Source organism: Dioscorea cayenensis, chromosome 7 (assembly GCF_009730915.1).
Source record: "Dioscorea cayenensis subsp. rotundata cultivar TDr96_F1 chromosome 7, TDr96_F1_v2_PseudoChromosome.rev07_lg8_w22 25.fasta, whole genome shotgun sequence".
NCBI lineage: Eukaryota > Viridiplantae > Streptophyta > Magnoliopsida > Dioscoreales > Dioscoreaceae > Dioscorea > Dioscorea cayenensis.
Window position 1 is genome coordinate 20182428 of NC_052477.1, and position 25771 is coordinate 20208198.

The 25771-nt window shown below is 33.9% G+C and overlaps 1 protein-coding gene across 1 annotated transcript in view; it reads right to left on the bottom strand.

The window, feature by feature from the left end:
* The window catches only part of LOC120265916 (ferredoxin-dependent glutamate synthase, chloroplastic), a 29186-nt gene extending 5391 nt beyond the window's left edge, over positions 1 to 23795 (bottom strand). The window contains exons 1-13 of the mRNA XM_039273871.1: positions 23638 to 23795; positions 21786 to 21896; positions 21479 to 21694; positions 20036 to 20193; positions 11357 to 11486; positions 9796 to 9854; positions 9561 to 9666; positions 7442 to 7538; positions 3109 to 3224; positions 2782 to 2979; positions 2595 to 2705; positions 1929 to 2168; positions 1694 to 1792 (exon numbers count right to left, since the gene is read on the bottom strand). Of these exons, the coding sequence (XP_039129805.1) occupies positions 1694 to 1792; positions 1929 to 2168; positions 2595 to 2705; positions 2782 to 2979; positions 3109 to 3224; positions 7442 to 7538; positions 9561 to 9666; positions 9796 to 9854; positions 11357 to 11486; positions 20036 to 20193; positions 21479 to 21694; positions 21786 to 21896; positions 23638 to 23766 (1770 nt within the window). The 5' untranslated portion in view covers positions 23767 to 23795. The remainder of the gene's footprint in view (positions 1 to 1693; positions 1793 to 1928; positions 2169 to 2594; positions 2706 to 2781; positions 2980 to 3108; positions 3225 to 7441; positions 7539 to 9560; positions 9667 to 9795; positions 9855 to 11356; positions 11487 to 20035; positions 20194 to 21478; positions 21695 to 21785; positions 21897 to 23637) is intronic.
* Between the last annotated feature and the right edge of the window lie 1976 nt (positions 23796 to 25771).

Here is a 25771-nt window from a genome sequence, read left to right on the forward strand (position 1 = left end):
TCCTTGCATCTAGGGAGATGGTGCTGAAGTAAAAGAGGCCTAAGAAAAGGATTAGAACCAGTTAGCAGCTGAGGAAATAGAAAAAGGCCAAGCCAAGTAAGAAACATGACCCATGTGTGTAGCAGGGCTAAGTGTGGAACATAAAGACAATGTGATCTTGACTGGACATAGAAAAGTGAGTTGAAAAGCAGTGGAGGAAAGCAAGAAAAGGGGAGGCTGACAGAAAAGGGGGGAATCCAGAAAGAAGGGACCTGAAAGGAAGCTTTGGCAGAAAAGAATAGGAAGTTTTCTCTTGTTTTTGGATCTTTGTATTTTGAGATGAAAATGCTTGGATTTAATCTTTAAGTTGTTATCTTGTTATGGAAGAATAAAACTCTTAGCCTAGGATTGGGTTTAACCCTCTTAGCCTAGGATTGGGTTTAACCCAAGGTTGTGGAGAAATGGTTATGTTTTGGAATACTCTTTTCTTTCAATGATATCATACTTTGATTTGGTTCTAAATTCTTGTAGTGAGGATGTGAAAGCATTTACTTGTATGATTTTAGAGGCCCAAGTATACTAAAAGGTGAACCTTGAGTCTTGGATCCTTTTGGAACCAAACTTGAGATCCTAGGTTAGATTTTTTGAGGCTTTAATAAATTTTCTTGCGGTTAAGAGCCTAATTTAGGCTAACCACCATGAATATAGGGGTTGTTTAGATTAACCACCTTGTTATACCTTGAAAGATGATAGCAAGCATTTCTTTTGACAATTGCCTTCAAAGTAACTTTTTTTTATTCAAGAGAAATTCAAAACATACCTTCCATTACACCTTGTGGTGAAGCCCATCCTAGGGATTAATATTTCTGAAACTGTCCTCATAGCTAAGCCTTTTCTACTTTTAATTTCTGCAGATTTTCTTTTACTTAAATTCCCTGTTTTACTCCTCCCACACTCATATTATATATTTGATTAGTTAATCTCTATTTATAGTTAATCGGTACTCAACACCAATGTCTCTGAGGGATCGATATCTTAAATACTACTCGGTTAAAACCGTGCGCTCGCGGTCACACAACATAAAACACGAGCATGAAATCATCCCTTTTACCATGTCACTGGAAGCTCTGGTTGTTTAACTAGTCGATTAGGTGGAATAAAATCTTGATGCACACACTTGATTAACTTCAACCATATATATTTTATTGGCACAAGAACATGATTTCACATGAGCTAAAATGCGCAAACTAACTTATATCATGGTTGATCACATGGGAAACTCTTCCAATGGGCCAAGATAAAAATCACATTTTATGCAGCCTTCTTGTGAAAGCGAAGTCTGATGGTAGTCCATAGGCAAGTGGAGTGACCTGATCATTTACCAGGTTCCAGTAAATGTGAAGATAACTAGGTTATCTATGTAGACAGGTTATATTGCATTGAAAAAGGAAAAGGATCTTTAAGCCTTTATGATATAAACACAGTAATAAATAACATTGGAAGACAGCACAATATCCAGAAATTCACAATATCAAATGCTAGCAGCTCACATGATTATTGTTTCTCTAAATAATTAATTTCATTGTAAACGCCACATAAGCGGGATAAGGCTTTTGGTAATGAAGGTAACAATCATGGTCTAAAAAAGACAAAAGTAATTGAAAATAAACTAATTCATTGTAGCACAGATACGAAAAAAGTTAGGACCCGACACCTGTATAATATCAGCATTGCCCTTAGCCACGCCAGACGCTACAGTCCCAATCCCTGCTTCTGCCACAAGCTTCACAGACACCTTAGCCTTTGGATTGACCTGGTTACTTCCAAAAATCAGTTAGATGTCGTCTAATTACATGAAATCAACAAAGTTAATAATATAAAATCGCTCAATGATGAAAAGGATTTTGATAGCATAAACATATGAAAATTTATATAACTACATCTTATACCTGATGAAGGTCAAAAATTAACTGAGCAAGATCCTCAATTGAATAAATGTCATGATGTGGAGGTGGAGAGATTAGTGGAACTCCGGGTTTAGAATTTCTTAGCCTGGCTATGTAAGCACTAACTTTCTTTCCTGGCAGTTGCCCTCCTTCACCAGGTTTTGCACCTTGTGCAATTTTAATCTCCAATTGGTCAGCATTGACCAAAAAGGTTGGAGTGACCCCAAATCGTCCAGAAGCAACCTGATAGAAAACAAAAATTTTGAATACAAAACCATGGTCTATGGTTCAAATGATTATATACTGATTGCAGTTAATTGTTCTCACAAGGCCAATGCAACAACCATAATACATAAACAAATGCCAATCACTTCTTACAACCACATGTAGGCATGAAGATGCAAAAATATCTTCTTGATGAAAGTAAAATTTCCAGCAATTATAAGTGGTTCCTGATTTGACAAGAGTTAAGCAGATGCAATCAGAAAAAATTTAAAATTTATCAGCTCTCTCCCTTGAAGCTAGTCCACCAATGGTTTTTCCCACTAACCTATGAAATAAATCTACACAAAAAATTAATAGTGCACATATTGTTGCTTAAACGTAAGGCCGCAGAACAAAACCGATGATTAACATGCTAACATAAGTGGGCCTTTTTCATCCTTTTACCTGCTTAATTGCACTAGTAGCAGTATCCCCATTCTGAAGGCCCTTCAAGTGAGGAAGTGTTGGAGAATACCCATCAACAACATCTGTTAGTGGACTCCATCGAATAGGATCCTGGATGGAGTACATAGTTCAGTTACCCTGCCTTATCTATTATAGTCTAAGACATGAATATAAGATATATGCATACCTCACCACCTTCTCCAGAGTTAGATTTTCCACCTATTCTGTTCATTGCTATAGCAATTGCTTCATGTGTTTCCCTAGAAATAGCTCCTAGAGACATCCCACCTGTACAAAAGCGTTGGACTATTGAAGACGCTGATTCAACTTTCCCAACAGGGATTGGTGGTCGGTCACTTTTAAACTCAAGGAGATCGCGAAGAACCTAGAGTTTTTGAGAAAGAAGGTGTGCATGTTAATTGTAGATCTAACACAATATACAAGTAAACTGAAATTGTCACCATTCATTAAATATAATTGTGCACTTTAAAACATATTAAGAAATAAAACTCACATTTACAGGTCGATTGGCAAGATGTTGCTGATAGATTGCATATGCACTTTCATTCTTTTGGCGAACTGCTTTATGCAGCAGCTTTGACATTTCTGGGTTATTTCCATGATATTCCCCTGAATCAGATAAAAAACAAAGAAAAATAACTTGAGTGACAGCTCAGATAATATTACGAACTTAATGTTTAGTTATTAGATAAGTTGCATGGGGAGCCCAATTCATATTGACTTAAAATTTAATTTTCATATCATTTATTCTACATGATGATTCATGCATGCAGGACGTAATGCAAAATTAGAAGTTAGTTTCTATTTCAATTCATTTGATCATTTCGATGTTTCACACTATACTGTTTGCTCAAACAACTTTTTATAGTTAGTAATCTAAAGGCAAAATTTTTCCTTGCTCTCCTCTTCACATAATTATGAATTGCATAGCAGAGTTTTACCTAAACACTTTTGTCTACAACTAATTATTCACATAAGTCAAGACACTTACCTTTCCAGAAAAGGGATCAACAAAAATAAATATTTTGAAAATCTGGCTTAACCAAGTCATTGGAATCAGGTAACAAATGTGCCACAACACCAGTTCATTGTATTAATTATTTTTTGAAGAAATTGATCAGGAAATATTAAGAATAAAGACAAACAACTCTTATCTCATTTTATTTCTTAGTCTCAATTTACAATTCCAACTTTTTCTTCCCTCTTTTCTTCCTTTCCATTCTTAGTTTCTTCTTGCCAGGGAACTATGCTAAAGTTAACCTCAAAACCACTGAGATCATTCTTCCTCCTTAAGCCACCGAGAACTATGTGAAGTTCAGTCAAAGAAAACCCTAACAAGTTATAGGACCTATTAGCTAATAGACTGATAAGTGTTTGTGTATAAGTAATACAAAGTATTCTATTCTTACATTGAGCATTACTTTTCTCAGATTTTATCGCTTATGTATGTGTATTTGTGTTTTTTTGTGCATTTAGGGTTGTGGAGACAAGTGTGGAAGAAAGGAACCAAAAGTAGATCGTGGATGCATTTGTTGATGAAATCTTGGAGTGAACAAACGTGAAGACACAAGTTGTGCTCAAAGACATTTGAGTGTGTGCAAACCTCCATTGTGCTCGAGCGAATATACAATTTGGAGGGGTACAAAGGTAGTCACACTCATGTGTTCCGACTTGTGCAATGCTAGCAAGATCATTCGTCAATGTGATTTCATTGAAGACGCAACACGATCTACTGCATGGATGTGTGCCCCTTCATGTGGCCTCGATGAAAAGTGCGGATTCGAGAGTGTTTCGGCGAGCAATTTACTGTAGCAAAATTACTACAACAAAAATCAATGTAGCAGTTACTGTTCACAACTCGCAGGAAATCAACTTCTGGAAATTCACACGGACGTGTGGAAATTTCACACGCCCGTGTGAATGCCCGATTCCAGCCCCTATAAAAGCCGCAATTTCATATGTTTTAAGGGATCCTTTTCCAATCTTTTTCCCATCTTTTCCCCATCTTTGGAGGCGCTCGCTACTAGGGTTTGCAGAGGCTTTGGCTAGGTCTTTGGAGTGGTTTTACGGCCTTCGACACCGCGTTCCTTCGGAAGATAGTTATTGGGGGAGCTTTCGTTGCCATCGATTAGGCGAGGTGTGCCCTAGGTTTCACGAGGGAACCCTTGGAGAAGACAAGGCGACTCCACAAGACCATCCATACGGACTACGAGGGGGTTTTTCTTATGGATTGCATGCTTTTACATTTGATTTCATTATTGATTGTATCTTGCTCCATGGAGAGCTAAACCCCTAATGGGTGTTTGGACTTGTAAACCCTAGAATGATTTTGTTTCTTTGACCTTTATTATGCTTTTTTAATTGATGTTTTAATTGAGTTCCATCCTTGAATGTTTATTGCGTTGATTTTCCCTTAGCGTAACACTAGGGTTGAGAATCTATCTTGGTAATCTTTGTGGATGAGTGACACACCATAAGGGTTAGACAAAGTAAGGTTGAAGAGGGTCGAGAGGGTGAGTTGAGAGGTAGCGAAAGTCCCCTTTCCCTTCCGATGTGATTTATCCTACCTCCACGTTCCAAGAGTTCTTTACGGTCATGATAGAGTGAAGTAGTAAGAGACAAACTCCGCTGGGGCTTAGTTGCGCAAGCAACAGTGTGAAGCGTTGAAGTAATCCTTAATGCTGGGGCTTAATTGTGACTAGGAGTCTTTCGCCTTGACCAAAGGGTTAGATCTATATTAAAGAATAGGGTTTTTCACTTAGAGTCCCCAAAGCTTCATGCAACCCCACACAGTGTGAGGTGTCGAGAGTATCACTTTTCGCCGGGGCATAGTGTGAGGGTTAGTCATGGTTGACCTTAGGTTTGAGATCGTGTGTCTTAGGATTTCCACGACTCATTGAACATCATTTAGGAAGCATAGTGAGGAGTCTTGCACTTGAAACAATAGTCCTAGGGCAAGCAATGTCCGTGTGCCCCATTTTCTATTGATTGCCTCGACTTATTCCCATTGCGTCTCTTTCTTCTTTTCTGTATTTTCATTTGCATTGATATTATTCACACAACTCTTGAATTATCTTCACCATAGTTCAATAGCAATTCTAGTGTTTCTGAGCACTATTCCCTATGGATATGACTACCCACTCACCAGGGTACTGTATTACTTCGACAACCAGTGCACTTACAGTACACACACGCAAGAGGTGTGTCATAGACCCATGCTGTTCATTCCTTACACCAAAGCTCAAAGTTTTCCAAGATATTTAGTTTACAAAGCCTCTACAACCTTTATATTAAATTCAAATGATTTAAACTCTCTTGCACAATCAATAGACTATAAATTTCCAAATTAGCTTGAGCACTTACTATTGAAGATGATATCAACTAATCATGCTTTAACTGTACAAAAATTTGGTTCGCTTGACATGAAAGCTAGTACTAAGTGATGAATAATTGGATAGAACCAATAGTTCATAATCAATGGGTACTTCAAAAATTGGACTAACATTTTAAAAAAAAAAAATTACTGGGATGCGTATAAAGATTTTCTGATTTGAGATACAAACATATGTATGCCTGTTTTCTAACATGAACTAAGGAGTTGTTTGGTTTGTAGAAAATTAGATAAAGATGTAGGTAGAATCACTAGAGACTAAAACCCTATATTTGAAATTACATCATTCTTTTCAATTAGCTTAAAGAGAAGATATCTCTTTCCTTTCCTGGTTGTTCGTAAGCATCGCAAAGTAATTTGTCAGCATTATTTTAGTAGATGATGGGCCAGGTTTGACCAAGATTGGACCAGCCCAGAAATCCAGAATTGAGGCTACTATGTAGAGCTTGCTGGAACTTAAGCATTAAAAATTGAGGAAATTATGCATTACCAGCTTTTGCACTGATTATTAAAAAGACCAAGAACTACTAAAAAAGACACTCTAATTTTTCTATTTCAATTAATATAGACAAAATTAATTTTCCATCAAGCATTTCTTTCTAAATTGCTCTTACCTTAGATATTGCACTTCTAGATTTTGAGGTAGCTACATTTGTGATGCCACACATTTTGTAGTTGATTTGTCTTCACAGGAATATATTTGAACTTTACCAAATTAGCACACCCACATATCACTAGTGCTACAGTGCTCTTATAAATGCTACTGATTACTAAAAGATAAAAAATTTTATTTGTTTTCATTGTTCTGGATGATACTTTATCAAATTATAAAGATGTGTTTAAAGTGCATGCAAGATGGGCTGATAACAAATGATTACCATATTAAAAGAATTAGTTTATTTTATTTATTCAATCTTCCAGTCCCAAAAGACAATGATATAAGCATTTTATATTCAATCCATAAGCTTTAAAAAAAATTTCCTATGAATATGATTATCCTACGAATATAGAGATCTTATTGCTATTTTCTAACAAGCATCTTTTCTTTTCCTTATTTTTTTCAAATAATTGACATAGTTGAAAAACAAGAAACGTAATAATAAAAAAATAATTATATAAATTTTTTATAGACCAAAAATTCTCAGTTGCTTAATATTCCAAATTTTATTAGCAAAAGAGAAATATATATTTTTTATTGGCCGTCAACAGAACCAAGCTTGTCTTCAGATGTGAATATTTTTCAAGGATATGCGGAAGAATCCCACAATAAAAAAAGGAAAAAAAAGAAACTGAATAAAAGTTCTTATATTGCAACTAGTATCAATGCACTGCTTTGTCTCGATAGATAAAATAAATCAAGGATAACATTACCATAGCATAGCTGCATAGTTAAAAACTTAAAATTTCAGAGGAAGTGGAAATATGAAAACTCTACCTCCTGGCCTGTGCTGAATAAATCCAAAATTTTCTAGCCTCTTGGCAGTATCTTCAGAGAATGCCTTTACCCAAAATGACAAGGATTCCCTAGCCAACTACGTCCAAAAAAATAATAAATAAAAATTACAATAAAATAAATAAAATATAAAAATAAAGATTATATATATATCTTCAATAAACAACAGTTTATAGACTAAATTATTAACGCATTATGTGAATCACTCAGATCAAGAATCAAAATGATTATAAAAAAATGTAAATAAAAAGAGAATAATGTTCAGTTTCTTAAATTATCATGATGTTCTTAACAGTATGACTGAAAAATTACTAATTTAGAGAACAGTTTTCACCACCAGGAAAGACATAAGCTCAATATTAACAAAACACAAGAAACAGTTATCCCCAAAAATAAACAGGTAGCATTGTAGACCTTCTATTATCATTAATCTTCATAAATGTCAATTGCACTGGTTGTAGTTTCGAAAATAGAAACTAAGAGAAGCAAGAACAGATCTGGTCATTAAAAAAGGAAATGTAGACTTCAAAAATTAGCAAGTGGTGGAGATCACAAGAATCTGAGAATCAATATACAAATGATACTTATTTAAGTAAAAAGTTGGTAGCCTTATTAATGAGTGAATATGAATAGGATTCAAATGTGGTACTTATCAATGAAGCAATGATCACACTACTGAGCCTATAAATTAGTCTTAATAGGTGTAACAATGTACTTTTGAATAAAAGAATTCAACCCTTAACAAGGTTCAACTCATAAAAAGAATGCTAAATAGAGTTCTGTCTGAATTGAATAAGTACGAGCAATATGTCATCACTGTATTCCTGAACTTTCTCATCTGGATAGTTATTGTCCAAAGGATGCTGGTTCAATTATCAAGGTTATCCAATTCCATTTACTTTGTTATTATGATGACCAACTTCCTAGGAAACTCAAAAGGATCTGCAAATCTCTAATGCAAAATGACAATCAACCCTTAGAGAATGAAAATTCGTGAATATAATATATAGCAAAAAACGAACATTTGAAACAAAGAGCATCAATAAATCTCATCAAAACATGCTTCTATTAAGATGTACAACAATTAATAATTGAACAGTTCAGAGAATCAATCTTCCAGGAACAGTATTCAACAAAACTTGGCACAATTTCCAGACAAACATAAATTCCTCAATAAACCAAATATTCAATAGCTGCTTCTATAGCATCTTGACTGAGGATTCGACTTGCAGAATAATTGCATTATTTCAAGCATATGTGAAAACCAATACATCTCCCTTTCTCAAACAAAATTTAAAACCTTGGAATGCCCAATGCCCATTAGCCATAATGGAGATAATATTTCCCAATTTATGTTGGAAACATGATCAACTGAAGGTTCCACAAAAAACCTCCTCAGCTGGTCAACAGAAGGCTAAGTATACAAGATCCCCAAGTGGAGTCAAGAAGGATAACTTTCCAAAACATGCAATACAGAAGGCTACAAGGGAAGAAAGAAGCAAAATATTTTTCTCCATGTTGATTAAAATTTGTCTAGTCCACTCACATAGATGTAGCAACATCAAAAATGAAAGTGGCTAAAATGTTCTATATTAAGCAAGGATAAACTAATTGGCAGTAATTAGACTAAAGTAGGGAGCTGCAATAAGTCAATTACAAAGAGATGTTTGCATAAGTCAGAGTCACACTAGCACCAGTGCGAAATCGCTGCATAAAATTTTACACTTGAAAGTTAAAACATAGTAGCTCAAGTCAAAGCAATGCCATTTGGCTGCAAAGAATACATGTAATACTTGTACGTGATATGGATAACTAAACTTTGTGGGCATTCAAATATATTCATCGATATGGCACCTAACTTAACAAACTATTCTCTTCTCCTAATTCCTGCGCCTTGCATTGTAAGTATTGAAGTTATCTTTTTCAGAAACTATTGTTATAATCCTAAGGGAAGACAACTATAACAAAATCTAGAAAGATCACCATCATGTGTAGCATCAGAAAAAACATATGATTTATGTCATTTAAACAATCACAACTTGCTGTAATATTGCACAGAAACATCAACAAGTGCTAGTTCTTTTTTCTTAATTTAAATTACCTCATCAAGAGTTAGTCCACCAATCTTGGACACACTTCCACAGAAAGCAAGATCAACAATTTCTTGCCCTAGACCATATATCTCAAATATTTGCGCTCCACAATAACTTAGAAAAACAAAATAAAGGAATTAAAGGAAAAAATTATAAACAAAGAATTCAACTGAAACAACACTCTGTAATGATGAAACTGAGTGCATTTTATAGTTGAAATATCAAGAGTTTTATTCTACAAACCTAGAAAGCAGTGAGATACCCATCTTAGAAAGAATCTTCAGAAGACCAGATTTTACTGCCTGATGACGAAAAAAAACCATAACCAATTAAAGACAGTAAAGAAATATTACACACAAAAAACAAATGCAAGGCTAATGAAGATGTAAACCATAGAATTAAGTCCTGATAGATGAAGAAATAAGTGACAAAAGTCACATGCAATTGTAAGTTTTTTTCAAAGTTGAAGGCTGGTCCTGCACTATTGATATTAAGTAGGCTTTACTTTATGATGCGGTCGTAAATTCCCTTCAAAGTTGAAGATTAGTTTTACAGGATTAACATTATACAAGTCTTATTTTAACGTATAATGTAACACTTACAAAGAAATAAAAATCCATGAAATGATCTTAGAAGGGATAAAATACAAGAATGAAGGGTAGAAATATATAAAATTAAAAGACAAAAGTTAGAAACAAATATATTTCAAGTATGTTAGGGACGTATCAATATATTCAAATTTCTACCACTATCCAGCATTGGCATGCCATGAGATTGCTATATGCATCTTAACAAGAAATGTTAATTTGTACTTTCCTATTTGCTTACGTTCATAAATACTTCCTAATGAAAGGCTTGTGCAAATATTTTCACACACACTTAAGCAAGTACGTAATGCCTAGAAAAAACAGCCTGAGTGATCATGCTTTTTGACATTATTCTTTCATGATCATTGTGAACTATGCATCCTCTTAATGTATGAAGCATAAGCATAAATATCAAATAATCAATGATTTTAATTATAGGCTGCATTAGCATGAGGGATAAATTAGCAGAAAACAAATCTGCTTTTGTGTTTTTGTTGCATTAGGGCCAAAAAAAAATGGAGGAACAAAAAACTGATTTTGTTAAATCCCATTTGACAGAAATCCTATCATTTTTAGGGCAACAATTAAAAAAGCAAATCAATAAATAAATAATATGGGTCATATCTATAATTATTTTTATCTCACCTCACCTGTGGAATACATTTGTCCCACCACGGCACAATGTATTTTACCAATTTTAACCATCCTCTGTTTCTTTATAAATAATATCAAAGGTGCCCTTGTAAAAACTCATTTTCCATATAAAATTTATTAAATCCTGCATATATATAATTACATATATACCCCTTAACCAATGATTATTGCATATCAAATCCAGAAGGCTGGATTATAAAAAATTTTGCTAATATAAAAGACTCCAAGAACCAAGTGATAAGTTGTCATAAAAAATTTAAGACTAGCAAGAGATAGATTCACTAGAATATTTTCATCGTCTGGCCATTTCAGTATAATGATTTAAGTATGATCCTTCGATAAAGAATATTTTATATAGAACTTACCGATGCAAGCAGAAAATAGACAAAGATTAAATCATGAAAAATTGCAACAAATTAACCCAGAAAAGAAGAGTTTAGAACCAATTAAGAGCTATGATACTCAACATATGGCTTTTATATAATCCATATATAGTCCCTGACTAACAACCTTAAATTTGCTAGGTGTGAGCAACATATAATAATTTAAGGTGATTTACAAACCTTACAGAAGTTCCGTTGAGCCTGCTCAATCGTAACAGTTGGCATCTTCCCATTTCTCATTAGGTTCACAGTTTTAGTGCTCAAACGCCATTGCCGGCAGGTTTCTAACGCCAAATATGGACAAACCGCACTACCAAAATAGTAAAACAACAAATATCAATATTTTCAGTAGAAAGAATGAATTCAGAATATAAACAACAATAATAAGCAATATTTTTACCTACCTTGACAATATAAATTGATTAATTTTGCATAAAAAAAAATCAGGTTAAAAAGGGTGGCAGTAAAAGTTATCTTACAAAGAACATTGTGTCTAATCAAATTTTGTTGATGGATGAAATGAATGACCAAATAACAACAATCTGTTAGAGTAATATGATATAATTTTAAAGTATCAGGGCATTAATGTCTTCTAGGTTAAGTTTAAAAAAACCCTAATCCTACTCTTATCTAATACCTCGATTGTATTTTAGTGATAGAAATATTCTTTTAGTTCAATATTACGTCTTTTTTTTCATAGTTTGCTTGCTTGTTTAAATTGCATTAACATGGTATCAAGAGCTAGGCTGTGAAGAAAGAAAAGAGATCTTGGTTATTGCACTATAACTTTGGTTTTATTTTTTTCCTTGGTACTGTAGCGGTAAATGTTTGGCAGTATTCGATACTATTTCATACTGATTGGAACTGTAGCAGGTACAATCTTTCATTTGTCTAACCCAATCGAAATTGAAAAATAGCGAAGAAAGGAAAACTTTTCACACACATAAGTGAGGAACCTTAAGTAAGGGAAAACTATTTTTCTTTGATGACTCCTACATCCTTGAGGCCCAGGGTCAAGCACTTATTTTTCATATTCTTTTGATTTAGGACAAGCAAATGCTTAAGTGTGGGGAAGTTTGATAAGTGCTTGATTGAACATGTTTACATATCAAATATTTGAACCATTTAGCTTGTTTCTTTGATGAATTCACTAATTCTAGTACTTTAATTCACTCAAATTAAGTTTTTAGGCCATAATTAACATCTCTGGAAAAAATGTGTGGATTCTGGAGCATTTTGGATTCAAATTATGAAGAAAACACATTTGTGGAGTTAACACAGGCACTATCACAGGCATGGTAACAACTGTGGAGTGTTCTATAACCAAATCAGAATCTAGACTCAGGACAAAGAACACCACAACCAAAGAACCACGGCCGTTGAGAATATGCTTCTAGAAAATCAAGAAAATCAAGAAATTGAAAAGACTGCGCCCGGAAACATGGCCACTGTTGGCTAACCTCGCATGTGGTTTAGAGGTTTCCTCAACATAAGCATGGTCTTGTTGAAGCCAAAAATCTTCATTTCTGATTTAATAACCACGACACAAACCATAGCCGTGGTTGAGCCTGTGTTTAGGCCCAATTTCGGTGTCTATAAAAAGAGGAAGTGGCTTAGAAAAAAAAACTTTTTGTGTGACTTTGATTGACTTCAAGTGGCTTCCATTGGAGATTCTTGGGGAGGATTGATGAGTATTTTTGAGAGATAATGAGAAGAACCTTGGCCATGGAGAGTTGTAGGCTAAAAATTCAAGAGTTCTAAGCAAATAAAAGAAGAAGATCGAAGACTTGAAGGATTTCAAAGCAAGTCTCCTTGGAATTGGGTCCATCAGCTCAAGAAGGACGTAAAGCTCGAGGGAGTGATCATGATTTTAGATTTCGTTCAATCTTTCTTGTGCTTTGTTGTGATCTACTTGATGATAAGGAACCAAATTCAAAGATGCTTGGGTTGTGATGAAACCTTATATGTATCTTGCTTTATGATCTCATTTTCTATCAATATAATTCTCTTGATCTTGTAATTCAATTGTGTGCCCTTGAATGCCTTGAATCATTTATAATGAAAGTTTTAATTCATATTTGATCCATGCATTTCAGATTGAGAAATCCTTTGCATGTTTGAAGGGGGTGATCGAGCGCCTAGAGATAGGGTGAGACAAACTTCTCGGATTAGGGTTAAACCTAATAGAAGGATTCATTGAACGGGTAAGCAATCATAAGGAGAATGGAATTAGAAAAGGATTTCAATCCACTCCTTACGGAATTAGTTGCTAGTTGGCTTAAGAAGCGGATTAGCACAATATAGGAATCTCCACGATCTAATGATCTTGAGAATAATCTTTAGACAGTTTCTTGAAAGCCAAAGAAATCTAAGATGGATTCATGATTCAAGTGCCATATTTCATGTAAAGAACAACTTGTTAAATTCAACTCTGAATTCATTCATCGCCTTTGTTCTTAATTCTTATTTGATTTGTTGTTCATTTATTTACTTTCGTTTTGATTCTTGAACTGATTCATCATTTTTGATAAGCTAGATAACAAGAAGAAGGTTAGTACTAGAAACCATTACTCTCGTGGAATTGACATCTTGCACTCTTACCCACTTTAGTACTTGATACAACACGTGCACTTGTGTATAATTGCTTCACAAGCACACAACACATCATCATTGCAGAAGAGACTCAGTTTGATTCTGTTTCTCCCATCTTTAGCATTAGTAAATCTCAAAATTCCTCCATTGTTTTTGCTAATATAAGCTCCATTTAACTCACAACAAAACCTATGTCTCTAAACTCACTTTAGATAAGTGTAGTTATTGCCATGAGAAAGGGCATTGGATGAACTCTTATGCGTAACTAGGTATGGTTGTAGTCGAGGTAGTGGTCGCCCCCTAAGGCGTGGATATGTTCCACATCAGTCTCACAATATATTCTTAGGTAACCACAACAACGTAGTGGACATGAGCAGAATTTTTTTACTAATGTCTTATCAGATATATTTGCTAATCAACACATACCTTCTTTTTCTCTAAAGATATCTAAGCAATAAGCTTAAACATTTTTGACAAAACAACTTCAACAATTTTGTTTATCTAACAGTTTGCAATCTTCCCATTTAGCACAAACTTCCAATTCAGTTAATCTTTCTCCCACTTGATTGATTCTAGTGCTACTGTTCATATAACTCCTTTAGATGTACCTAGGTACACTAACTTTTCTTCTGTTGATACTTCCAAACTTGTTGATATTGCTCATGGCTCTGTTAGGCCCATTCAAGGAATTTGTAGGCTAAATTTTATCCCAACTCACCCTTGATCATATGTTGCATGTCCCCAAACCACCGCTAACTTATTATATGTTAGTTAATTGGCTGATTGAGGGTATCATATAGCCTTTACAAGTACTTCTTTTGTTTGCAAGATCCGCAGATGGGCTTTAAGATTGGGGCAGACCATGGAGTTGCTAGATTGTATTAGTTGGACCTTCTTTGCATCCCATATTAGCTATTACTTAAACATCTTCACTTTTATCTTCATTTAAGTTAAACTATCAGTCTACGTTGTTTTATTAGTGACATTCTTGGTTAGGACATGTTTTTAATTCTAGGTTGGAGTATTTGGTCTCAACAATAATATAAGGGAAAAACATTTAAGTGATATTTTAAATTGTCATGTATGTAAATTGTCCAAAGTATCTGCTTTGCTTTTTAATCATAATCATATTATTTCCTCATCCACTTTTCATTTAGTCCATTCAAAAAAATTTTAAAAACCTGTACCTATACATAACAAAGAAGACGCACAATATGATGTGTCATTTATTGATGATACACACATTATACATGGATTTACTTAACGCATGGTCCATCTATGTTCTAGCATGAAACTGTCTTACCTGTTATGTTTCTTATTAATTGTATTGCTTCTGCATTCACTTTTGGTCTTTCCCTTTCATAAGTTGTATAGTTTTCCACCAAATTATTCTTCTCCATGTCTTTTTAGGTACACTTGCTTTTTTTTGTTACTTACTCACGATGCACAAAGTTATTTGCTAAGTCAAGCATGTGTCTTTCTTGATTATGGTATTGATAAAAAAGGATATAAATGTTTTGACCCAACTACTGATTGATTATATGTTTCTCAGCATGTTCACTTCTCGAAGCTATTCCTTTTTATTCGTCAAGTAATACTTTGTCTTTTTCCAAGTCTCATAGCCTAGTTTTCATGAATCCATTCGCAAATGACACAGCATCTACCACTCCTAGTTCTTAACAATACTTCCGATTTACCAATTCTCATTACACAAATTTATACTTATCAACCTAAGACAACAACTCAGATATTAAAGATGATCTAACTTTATTTAGTCAAAGTCATCTACAGGTGTTCATCTCCATCTCTATCTATTTGTCCTAATCTACCTATATCTCATCATATTTGAGTCAACCACCTCATATTCGTTGATCCTTCATCCCATTACAAAAACCTCCTCATTCTAATTGGCAAAAAGCTATGTAGGAAAAACTTGACACTTTAAAATAAAACTCGCACAATAGGATCTCGGGTCATTATCCTGGTTAAAAATGTCATTGATTGCAAGTGGATATATATAATTAACACAAAAGCAAATAATTCACTTGAATGCCATAAGGCTAAGGCCTTTTCTCAAGAGTATAGCATTGATTATGAGGGGGCTTTTTGCTCCAGTGGCAAAAATACTTCAGTATGTCTTTTAATAACACTTGCTTCTTCCAATCAATGACCTCTTTTTCAAATGGATGTTATAAAAAATAAAATAAAATAAAGACAACCTTCTTAAATGGAGATTTACAAGAAGAGACATGCCAAGTTTGCTCTACACAAAGGGACAAATATGTTGTCTCCGTAGAACACTATACGGTCTTAAACAAGCACATCATGCTTGATTTGACAAATCCAGTTTAGCATACTCCAACGTGGCTTTACTAACTCACCTAATGATTATTCACTCGTGCTTTTTCTCATGGCAAATTCTTTTGCTATTGTATGAGGATAATACGATCATTGTTGGAGATGACTCGAATGATATTTTGTCATTTTTACGAATCACTTAGCAAAGTTATTTGAATGAAAAAAATATGCTCTTTACCTTTTTTTCTATGCATTTAAATGACTTCATTAGCTCATGGTTATATCTTCTCTCAGACTAAATATGCACTTTGCAATACTTAATAGTGCTTATCTTACTAATGAAAAACTATAGTTACTACTTTTAAGTACAATGCTAAAGTTTCTTCAAATGATGATACACTTTTAGATGGTCCTACTAGATATCGAGAAGTTGTTGATCCTTTAGTGTATCTCATGGTCACTTCTCCTGATATGCATCTTTTCCTTCATAGTCTGTTTGCTTGTTGATGAGTACATTTTATATAGGTATTTTATATACCCTATCCCATGATTCACTTGTCCTTTTTGCATTCTTTTATTAGAAATCGATGCTACTTTGGGTATATTTGTTAATTGATGCTAATAACCAGGTCTTGGATTGAAAGGAATGAAAAGAGTAACATTTTAGCGTGAAATCAAAGTTGGAATGCACTTTTCTAAACAAGCACAATTGGGAAGCACGCCCACGTTTACGACTGTGCAATTTTCAGGACTTAGAGAAATTCAGCCCAACTAAGGAAGCACACCAGTGCTCGGAAGCACAGTCAAAAAGCACGGGCATGCTTATGCCCATGCACTTCACTAGAATTTGAGTAAATTGAATAGCACGGTTTCATTGCCCCTAGCACCATCGTGCTCTTGAAGCATGGTCGGTAACATGCACTTTACTGGGATTTTCACAGAGAAAAGAGCATGGCTCCATGGCTCCTAGCACCAAAGTGCTCTTGAAGCACGAGCAATAAGCACAGGCGTGCCTACGCCCGTGCACTTTTCAGGTTGAGCTACAATCGTGCTGAGAACGAGTTCCAAGACATCCTGAGATGAACACGGCCAAAAGCACGGCCGTGCTTGCATCAGGAATGGTGTTTTTAAGACCCAAAGTTGGGTTTTCAAGGGGATCTTCTTCCTCTTTTCTGAGAAGGTTGGGGCAGAGCTTATCACCATTCAGGGCCGGATCTGGGAGGAGAAATTGTTGTGGGAACAGAGGAATACCAACAAGATCTTCATAGATCGCTTTCCGACGAGGATTATGAAGCAAGAAGGGAGTTTTATGGATTGCATTTCTTTATCTTGTTGGTTTTCTTTAATGTATTGTAGAACCATGAGGGATAACCATCATTCGGTGCCCCGAATTAAGATCCTTGACTTGTGATGTATTGAACTTAGTTGCTTTGATTTTTGAGTTTCCTTGTGGTCTCCCTCTTATTTATCTTGGTTGCTCATCTTTATGTTGATTGCCTTGATGTTATATGTTGCAAAACTCGACGTGAGAATTGCTACTAGCTGCATTAGCATTGATTTGGCGTGCATGTTCCCCGTAGTTACAATTGCAGTCAATAAGCATGTTAAGTTTAGTTGCACATCCATTGTCTAGATGATAATCAAGTAATCCATCAAGCTATGGCACACATTAGGGAAAGGATTGAGTCCGCCCCGAGCCTTAAGTGAGGTCCTACATTATCAACCCTTCATAGGTGTTCACCACGGTCCAAGGAGATATACATGTAATCAAGGTAGTCAAATCGAGATTCGAATCGTGAATCGAAATTCTAAATTTGTGAATCGATAATCGTGAATCGAATCGAATCGTAAGATTCAGTTCACATTTCAAAATCATATATATACATTAATACATATATATATAACATGATTATATATAAAAAAAAATTCTAAGTCATGCATTAAACATAAAATAGTTTGGAAGACATTTTCCTAGTTTGAGATCTTTTTTAAGTTTGGAAGACATTTTCCTAGTTTGAGATCTTTTTTAGTTTGGAAGACATTTTCAAGTGTTAAGCAAACCTATATATTGAAAAAAACTTAGTTATTTTAAAAATAATTGAGATTTAAAAATTAATAAAATAGTCACAGAAAGATTAAATTATGTTAAAGATTAGTTTTTAAAATAAAAAGATTTCTTTCCATAACAAGATTTTTAAGATAACAAATTAATTCGATATTAAAATTTTAAAAGAAAACATTATCTTTTAATTAATCTTTGAATTTGTTTTTCGATAACAAATTCAAAGATTAATTAAATAAGGGCCAATTTGTCTTTTTCTTTTTTTTTTTAATTCAAAACTCATATTAACTAGGAATCGTTGATCTTCTCGATTCATATCGATTCGACCGATTCGGGACCGATTCAAACGATTCATTCACGATTCTAGATCAATGTCGATTCTTTTATAAGATTCGAACCGTTACGGATGAAAAACGATATGAATCGTACGATTCGTATCGAGAATCGTACGATTCTAACTACACTGCATGTAATCATTGCTGAGATAATACATTTGTTGAGGGGATTAATCCGGGGCACTATCCTTTCCATTGTTGTTTTTTTCAACCCAAACCTTGTCTCTATTTTCTCTCTTTCTTATCATCTCTCTTTTTTTTTAGGATTAGATTTCAACCAAATCATTTCAATCGGCTAGATATTAGAAATTTTACTAGTATCAAGAGCTACACCAATCCTTGTGGATTCGACTACCAGACCTATTCGGGTACATTATACTACTTGTATGACCCGTGCACTTGTGGTTACGCAAGGGGCATATCACTTGTTTGGATTGCATTAACACAATCAAATAAAAATCTCATAATATGGAAAAATCGAAGCAACTTCACCCAAGCGATATGGTAATAGCGATATGGTAATGTCAACACAAAGCCACATATATGAGTGAAAAATTGACGTGAGAGTGAGCTAAGTGCCGCACTACAGAATTCCCAATATTCAAAAATAGGAGAAGAAAATTTATTCCTATTCAGGTTCAACTAGTAGGCTAGTAGGCTTAAATATTGTGGTATGAATGTCCAAGAGCCATAAAATTAAGCACAGGTGTTTAGTTCAAAATTAAAACATAAATATTCAAGTGAGATGAAGATATTATGAATACCTTTATGTTCTAAATTGACACACGAATATTTAAGTGAGATGATGATATAATGAATACCTTTATGTTCTAAATTGAAACATGAATATTCAAGTGAAAATAGGAATCGTTCAACAATAAAGAACCAGAAGCTTGCTACACAACAGTAGCTGCACCTACAGACTGAATTACAGAAATTTGTTGTGATGCTATTGATGATTTCAGGGAAGCACATTCACAAATGTGCACACAAACACATGGTTGTCATTTCTATTTATTTTGGGTCATTAGAATTGCACCAATACAATGTATCTAATAATATCACTTAAGTAGAAATTAACTTGCTCTGAAGTAACAGAAAAATTCCTGAAATAACAAGAAAATTTTATAAAAGATTACAATAGGTTGTTCATGTAAGAGCAGATTTACACACAAAGCCAATCACAAAAAAACAAAAAAATAAAAAAACAAAAAAACAAAAAAACAAAAAAAAACTATTCCATATGATGAAGTATCAATTTCATACAACTAAAAGAAAAGGAAAATTTCATAAGCAAACTTAAAACAATTAATGTGGGGTGATTTATAAAGCAGTGACCACAAAAAAGAAACCCAAGAATATGTCCCTACAGTTCTAAATAACAAGCTAAACCAAGCTATAACCATAAACTATCAAACTCTGCTATGTTAGTGCATAATCAGCAGATTCAGAAGCATCCACGATGATTAGGGCTCATTGTCAACACATTTTATCATATGAGGTATAATAATAAAATGTGCAACTTGGTTCATATTCAAATAAAAGGGAGCATAGCTATAAAAGATAAGAGACCTGGCACCATATCCAATTAGACATGCAAATTGATGAGTGCTGAAGCACTGAGCAGTATCAGCAACAATGGAAGCTGACATCCGCAAGCCATTCTGAATCAAATGTTGGTGAACAGCACCAACAGCCAAAAGAACTGGAATAGCAGGTCGTGTTGGTTCCTGATGATCACAATAGAAAGACTTTAATTGATGAGGAGACTTCATAAGGTAATTAACAAAGATCAGTTCTATTATTCATAGAAGAGATCGCCAAATGGTAGTTCTACTTGTTTTAAAATATAAAGTTAATCAATTTCTTGGCTATAGATACATGAAACTCAATTTCACAAATATAAAATCACAATTTTGAAGATTTTAACATTTTATATAGATTGGTTATGTTCCCATTGGAAACGTTATATGCTCCTGCCCACAACTTTGGGAAAACATTTCAAAAATGTTATTTTATTTAAATGTACATGCAGTTTTATCTGAACTTTTGTCGTCATTATCTGAACTTTTGTGGTCATCTTCTAAAACCAGAAATTTTCATGATAATTAGAGCGGATGTTGTAGACAAAGATCAGTTCTATTATTCATAGAAGAGATCGCCAAATGGTAGTTCTACTTGTTTTAAAATATAAAGTTAATCAATTTCTTGGCTATAGATACATGAAACTCAATTTCACAAATATAAAATCACAATTTTGAAGGTTTTAACATTTTATATAGATTGGTTATGTTCCCATTGGAAACGTTATATGCTCCTGCCCACAACTTTGGGAAAACATTTCAAAAATGTTATTTTATTTAAATGTACATGCAGTTTTATCTGAACTTTTGTCGTCATTATCTGAACTTTTGTGGTCATCTTCTAAAACCAGAAATTTTCATGATAATTAGAGCGGATGTTGTAGACAATAAGTATTTTACTACCATGCTCGTATAAAGGTTAAACAACAAATAAAGTGATAGGAAATGCTATACTAAATTCTACATAAGGAATCCATACTATCCACTTTTTTTTCCTTTTTACATACTCTCAACAAATCACATTACATCAATTTGATACTTCTTGTTATTTCAATTTTTCTAGAAAATTCAATTTGAGTTTTATCATTAAGATGTTCCTTTTATTTCTTATATCCAAAGTTATATAACATACCTAACAATATATTATAATCATCTGATAAATTGTATTAACTATTTTCAAAACCTAACTACAATTGTTATTTCTAGAAGAAAGTCCTTACGATAATCTGTAAAGGAAAATGCTATAGGAAATCAAGAGAGCTATGCTGTTAATCTTGAAGAACATATATTGATAAGAGAATCTTGTATAAGGTAAACAGCAAAGGAGCACCTTCTTATAGTTGACCAAGGTGTTAATAGGTAGAAGCCAAACCACATGCCTAAAATGAGACTTTCAATGGAAGGATCTATGGTAAACCCAAAAGACACATACCAGCTCCTCACAACGATCAGAAAGAATAAGAAGCTGTGAACCATTACGAACAGCATCATCTGCTGCTTCACATAGCTGGTTTATTGCTTTATCTAACGAACCAGGTATTCCCTTCTGAATTTCAAAGAAGGTATGTAATATTTGAGGGTTCAGATTATGATCCTTCATGAGCGCATCAAGCTCCCCCTCATTCAGTACAGGACTTGACAGAATGACCTAGAATCAACATAATAATAAGATCTCTGAGATAAATAAAACAGAATTTACACAAATCATTGTGCAGACTAATCCTGAAATTAATGAATACCTGATCTGCATTTTGTGGTCCAATTTCCAAAATATTTCCACGCTTGCCAATATTGACCTCAAGGGACATTACCAGACCTTCTCTTAGAGGGTCAATTGCAGGATTTGTGACCTACAACAACAACGCATGCAGACGAACATCAAGATAGAATCATCAGATATCAGAAGATGATCTAAGTAGCAAAACTTACACAGTAGAATAACCAACATAATATCATCAGCGATGGAAAATCAAAATATCATGTCGTCAGACTACATTGAATTTTATAACAGAATTGCAGCCCACAACAAAAGATGAATGCATTTCACTTTAAGAGAAACAAGCAACTTATAATCTATAAACACTGCATGCACAGGTGCTCGAATTAAATATGATACGATAAAGTTCAGCAGCAGTTCAACAAAAATCTTGTTAAAAATATTGCATAATAACAGTATGATAGCAGGGCTTAATAATTAGAAATCTGCCACAAGATACTTTAAAGTAGCATAAGGGCAACAAAGGCCAAGGCTTATACTCCCTCAGTTCCTAAATGAGTGATGTTTTAGGGAGAAAATTGAGAATAAATGGAGTAATAATTGGGAGCATATTTTGTAACAGGTTATTTTACTTGAATACTTCTATAGATTAAGGTATTAAATGTTTTGCTTAATCCTAGTACTAAAACCTTAAATGACACTTATTTGGGAATGGAGGAAGTATAATTTTTAACAAAAACTTCAGAAAAAGAAAAGGAATTTGGAATAAATGAACATAGAGCATAGATTTGAAGTTCCTATTTTATAAGGGTTCACTAAATTTATCTCACATTTTATTAGTGCTCAGGAAGGCAAATCAGAAAGAAAAAGGCACTTGATGTCACTTTACGTAATGAATCCCACACTCAAAAAAATTAGTATCAAACCTACCTATATATAAAATCACTAAGCCAGACAAAAATCATGGAGGAGCTGGAGTGCTACAATAATGATATAAACAGTTTCTGCTTCTACTCAAGCATTCAGGAATCTTCGTTGTCTTATCCCTTGTTCAGCCTGCTGTTGTGGTTTTGTTAACAATTTTTTGCGGTTCTGCAAAAGTTATGAACAACTTGACAATTGATTTATGAAGTGAGACAGAAAGTTGGATTTAATTTAATATAGTTTCCCAAATTCACATAAGTAAAATAACTTCCAAATAAAAATAAATGGCAGAAGATCTTAGTACCACAAGAACACTTGGGATGTAGAAGTTAGCTTATGGATAGCTTCAAGATAAGGACAAGAAAAGCTTGTCAATTCTTTCAACAGTGAGTGATCAAAGCCGGAGTATAGCATAAGATTGGAAGACAAAATCTCGAAGTAGGGCACTTACATTAATGGATATCTATTTGGACTATGAAAAAATATCCATAATCTAATGTTCATGTACAACTAAAGTAGATAGACAAAACTAAAACAAAATAAAATAATAATAATAAGAATTGGAATATGTACAGCTTGAATAGTTAGCTAGTCGCCTTAGAGCAGAATTGCAACTGAAGTTAGTTAAGTTAATGACAGTGGAGACGTAGAACAGAAGAGATGATTTACTGAATAAAAGGAATTGACTTTATTTTAGCAACTACCCGATATCTTGAAAAATCTTCCATAAATTATAATACATATACATATATACATATATATATATATATATATCAATTTAAAGATGACTGATTTCCAAACATGTGTAGAACATAAATCTAGCCATATATATATATATATATATATATCCTACTAAACATTTTCTTACAAACACCCAAAAAGCATTTCATTCAGTGAGAGAAGAACACAAGGTGATATCATAGTATGCAGACTGAAAATAGAAGCCCAACCTGAGCAAACCTCTGTTTAAAATAGTCATAAAGCATGTGTGGTTTCTGTGAAAGTACAGCTAATGGGATATCATCACCCATACAAAAGGTTGGTTCCTTCCCTTGGGCAGCCATTGTCTCAATAACCATTTGAACATCTTCACTTGAATACCCAAATGCCCTGTGACAATTGAAGTCAACGGCATTAGAAAGAAGAATAATGTGTGCTCAGGTAAAACTAGTAACTAAAGACTGTTTCTCTAAAATCAAGATAATGGAAAACAATGTGCTCCAAATCATTCCAGGAGGCCAGAAGAAATAATGAACCAACAAATATATCACTGATCATTTTTAATGGAGTTATAATGCCTAAAAGGAGTAAAATATCCATTAGATCATAGGAGTAACTGTACTACATGACATGAGAAAGGCATGAAATACGCATGGATCAAAAACAAGCACATGCCTGGCGTCCCCATATTGATATTTGTAGACATGCAAGGAAATTTCCTTAGGTATACAAGTGTATATCAATTCCAAACATAAGGAAAAAACAACAAAACCAAGGGATCTTTTCTTGTTTTCACCTTCTTGCTGTGTTTTTTAAAATAAAACTTTTAATCTTTTCTTGCATACAGTCCACACTCACATACACATAGATAATGATTAGTCCACAACCCGTAAGATTTGATATCTTCTTATAATGGTTGGCTTTCAATAGTTATTCACAACCACACTGAAATAGATATTACAATCTTAGGATTTATTTTGCTCATAGTAAGATTTTAACAAGGAGACGGTTATCTTAGGGCATTTATATTTAATTAAGGGTTCATTTAGGTGATTGTTACCTAAAAGCATTTCTATTTAAGAACTCGATCTTAAAATCAAGTCTTACTGCATCTAAGGTTTGCTATATTAGAAAGTTGTTACGTTCAAAGTCTCTAATAGGTCGATGAAATTTTAAATAAAGGACCAAGTACTATCACAACAAGAAAAAAGTCTGAACAAAGTTATTTGTTTCTTTTATTTTGTGTGATTACTGATTTTCAACATTTTTTTCAGCCTAATTTCTTGTGACTTCAGCCTAAAGAATCTTCATGGGAATTTTGTTAGAAATTGGTTGACTGCTGAAGGTCGCAGCTCTGTGTTGATTTTCAGCATCAAGATTAATATTACAGCAAGTTCTATAGCAGCTTACAAACTTTTGTTTTTGAAATTGCAGGCAGAGGTGTTTGGGAGATTAAAGCTATTTTAGTCATCTCAAAACCCTGTCAACTGAAATTAAAGCTTAGGAATTCCATCATGGATTTTAAGAGTTCAGTAAAATTACATCTATTAGAAAACACTCATTCCATACCCTCATCAAGGAAACTGGAGTTTCTTCTTATTGCATTGGCAAACATAATGGTCGAATCAAACTGATAAAACAAGGAAGCAAAGCATTGATATCAAGAATCACAAGGCCATGATGAGTAAGCAAGGAATCTCAAGCAAAGAGATATGACTGGTTTTAATTAGTTACTAGCCAAAATGTTAGTTATTTATCCCCATCATGAGCTATTGAAAAGGAGATTACCGACAACCATCCGGTAGCAATAACATCTAAATTTCTACATGTTTACCAATACAGCAGCATACTTAAAAATATGTTGTGCTGACAAAATCATGCCCTTGGAAAGTTGGAATATCATTTGTCCTAAACTGAATCTAAAGTCAATTGCTCTAGGAACAATATTATCTCACCATCTGAGATAGTTTATGGATCACTCCTAAAAGCCTAGTAGATTCGATTCCTTTACCAACATCAAATAGTTTGCCACAAAAATTGGCACCTCCATGTTGAGACATATATAACCAAAAACTAGTGTACTGGGAGTTAGATTAGGTGACAATATGAAATAGCTATAATAGTTGTTAATTAATTTACATAGTTTTACTTAACTCAAAAATGTTCCCATAACTTGAAATGGCAACTAATAAATTTACAATATCCCACTCTCGTAAAGCCCTATCCATCCACACAATAAAGTTTAGGCGTCAACTTAACCATAAATGTGTCAAGTACCCATCCAAACATCTCAAGAACAAGACCTCCTTCTACTCCACTTAGTGTGACCTTCACCTTCTGTCATTTTAATATTCAAGACTAACA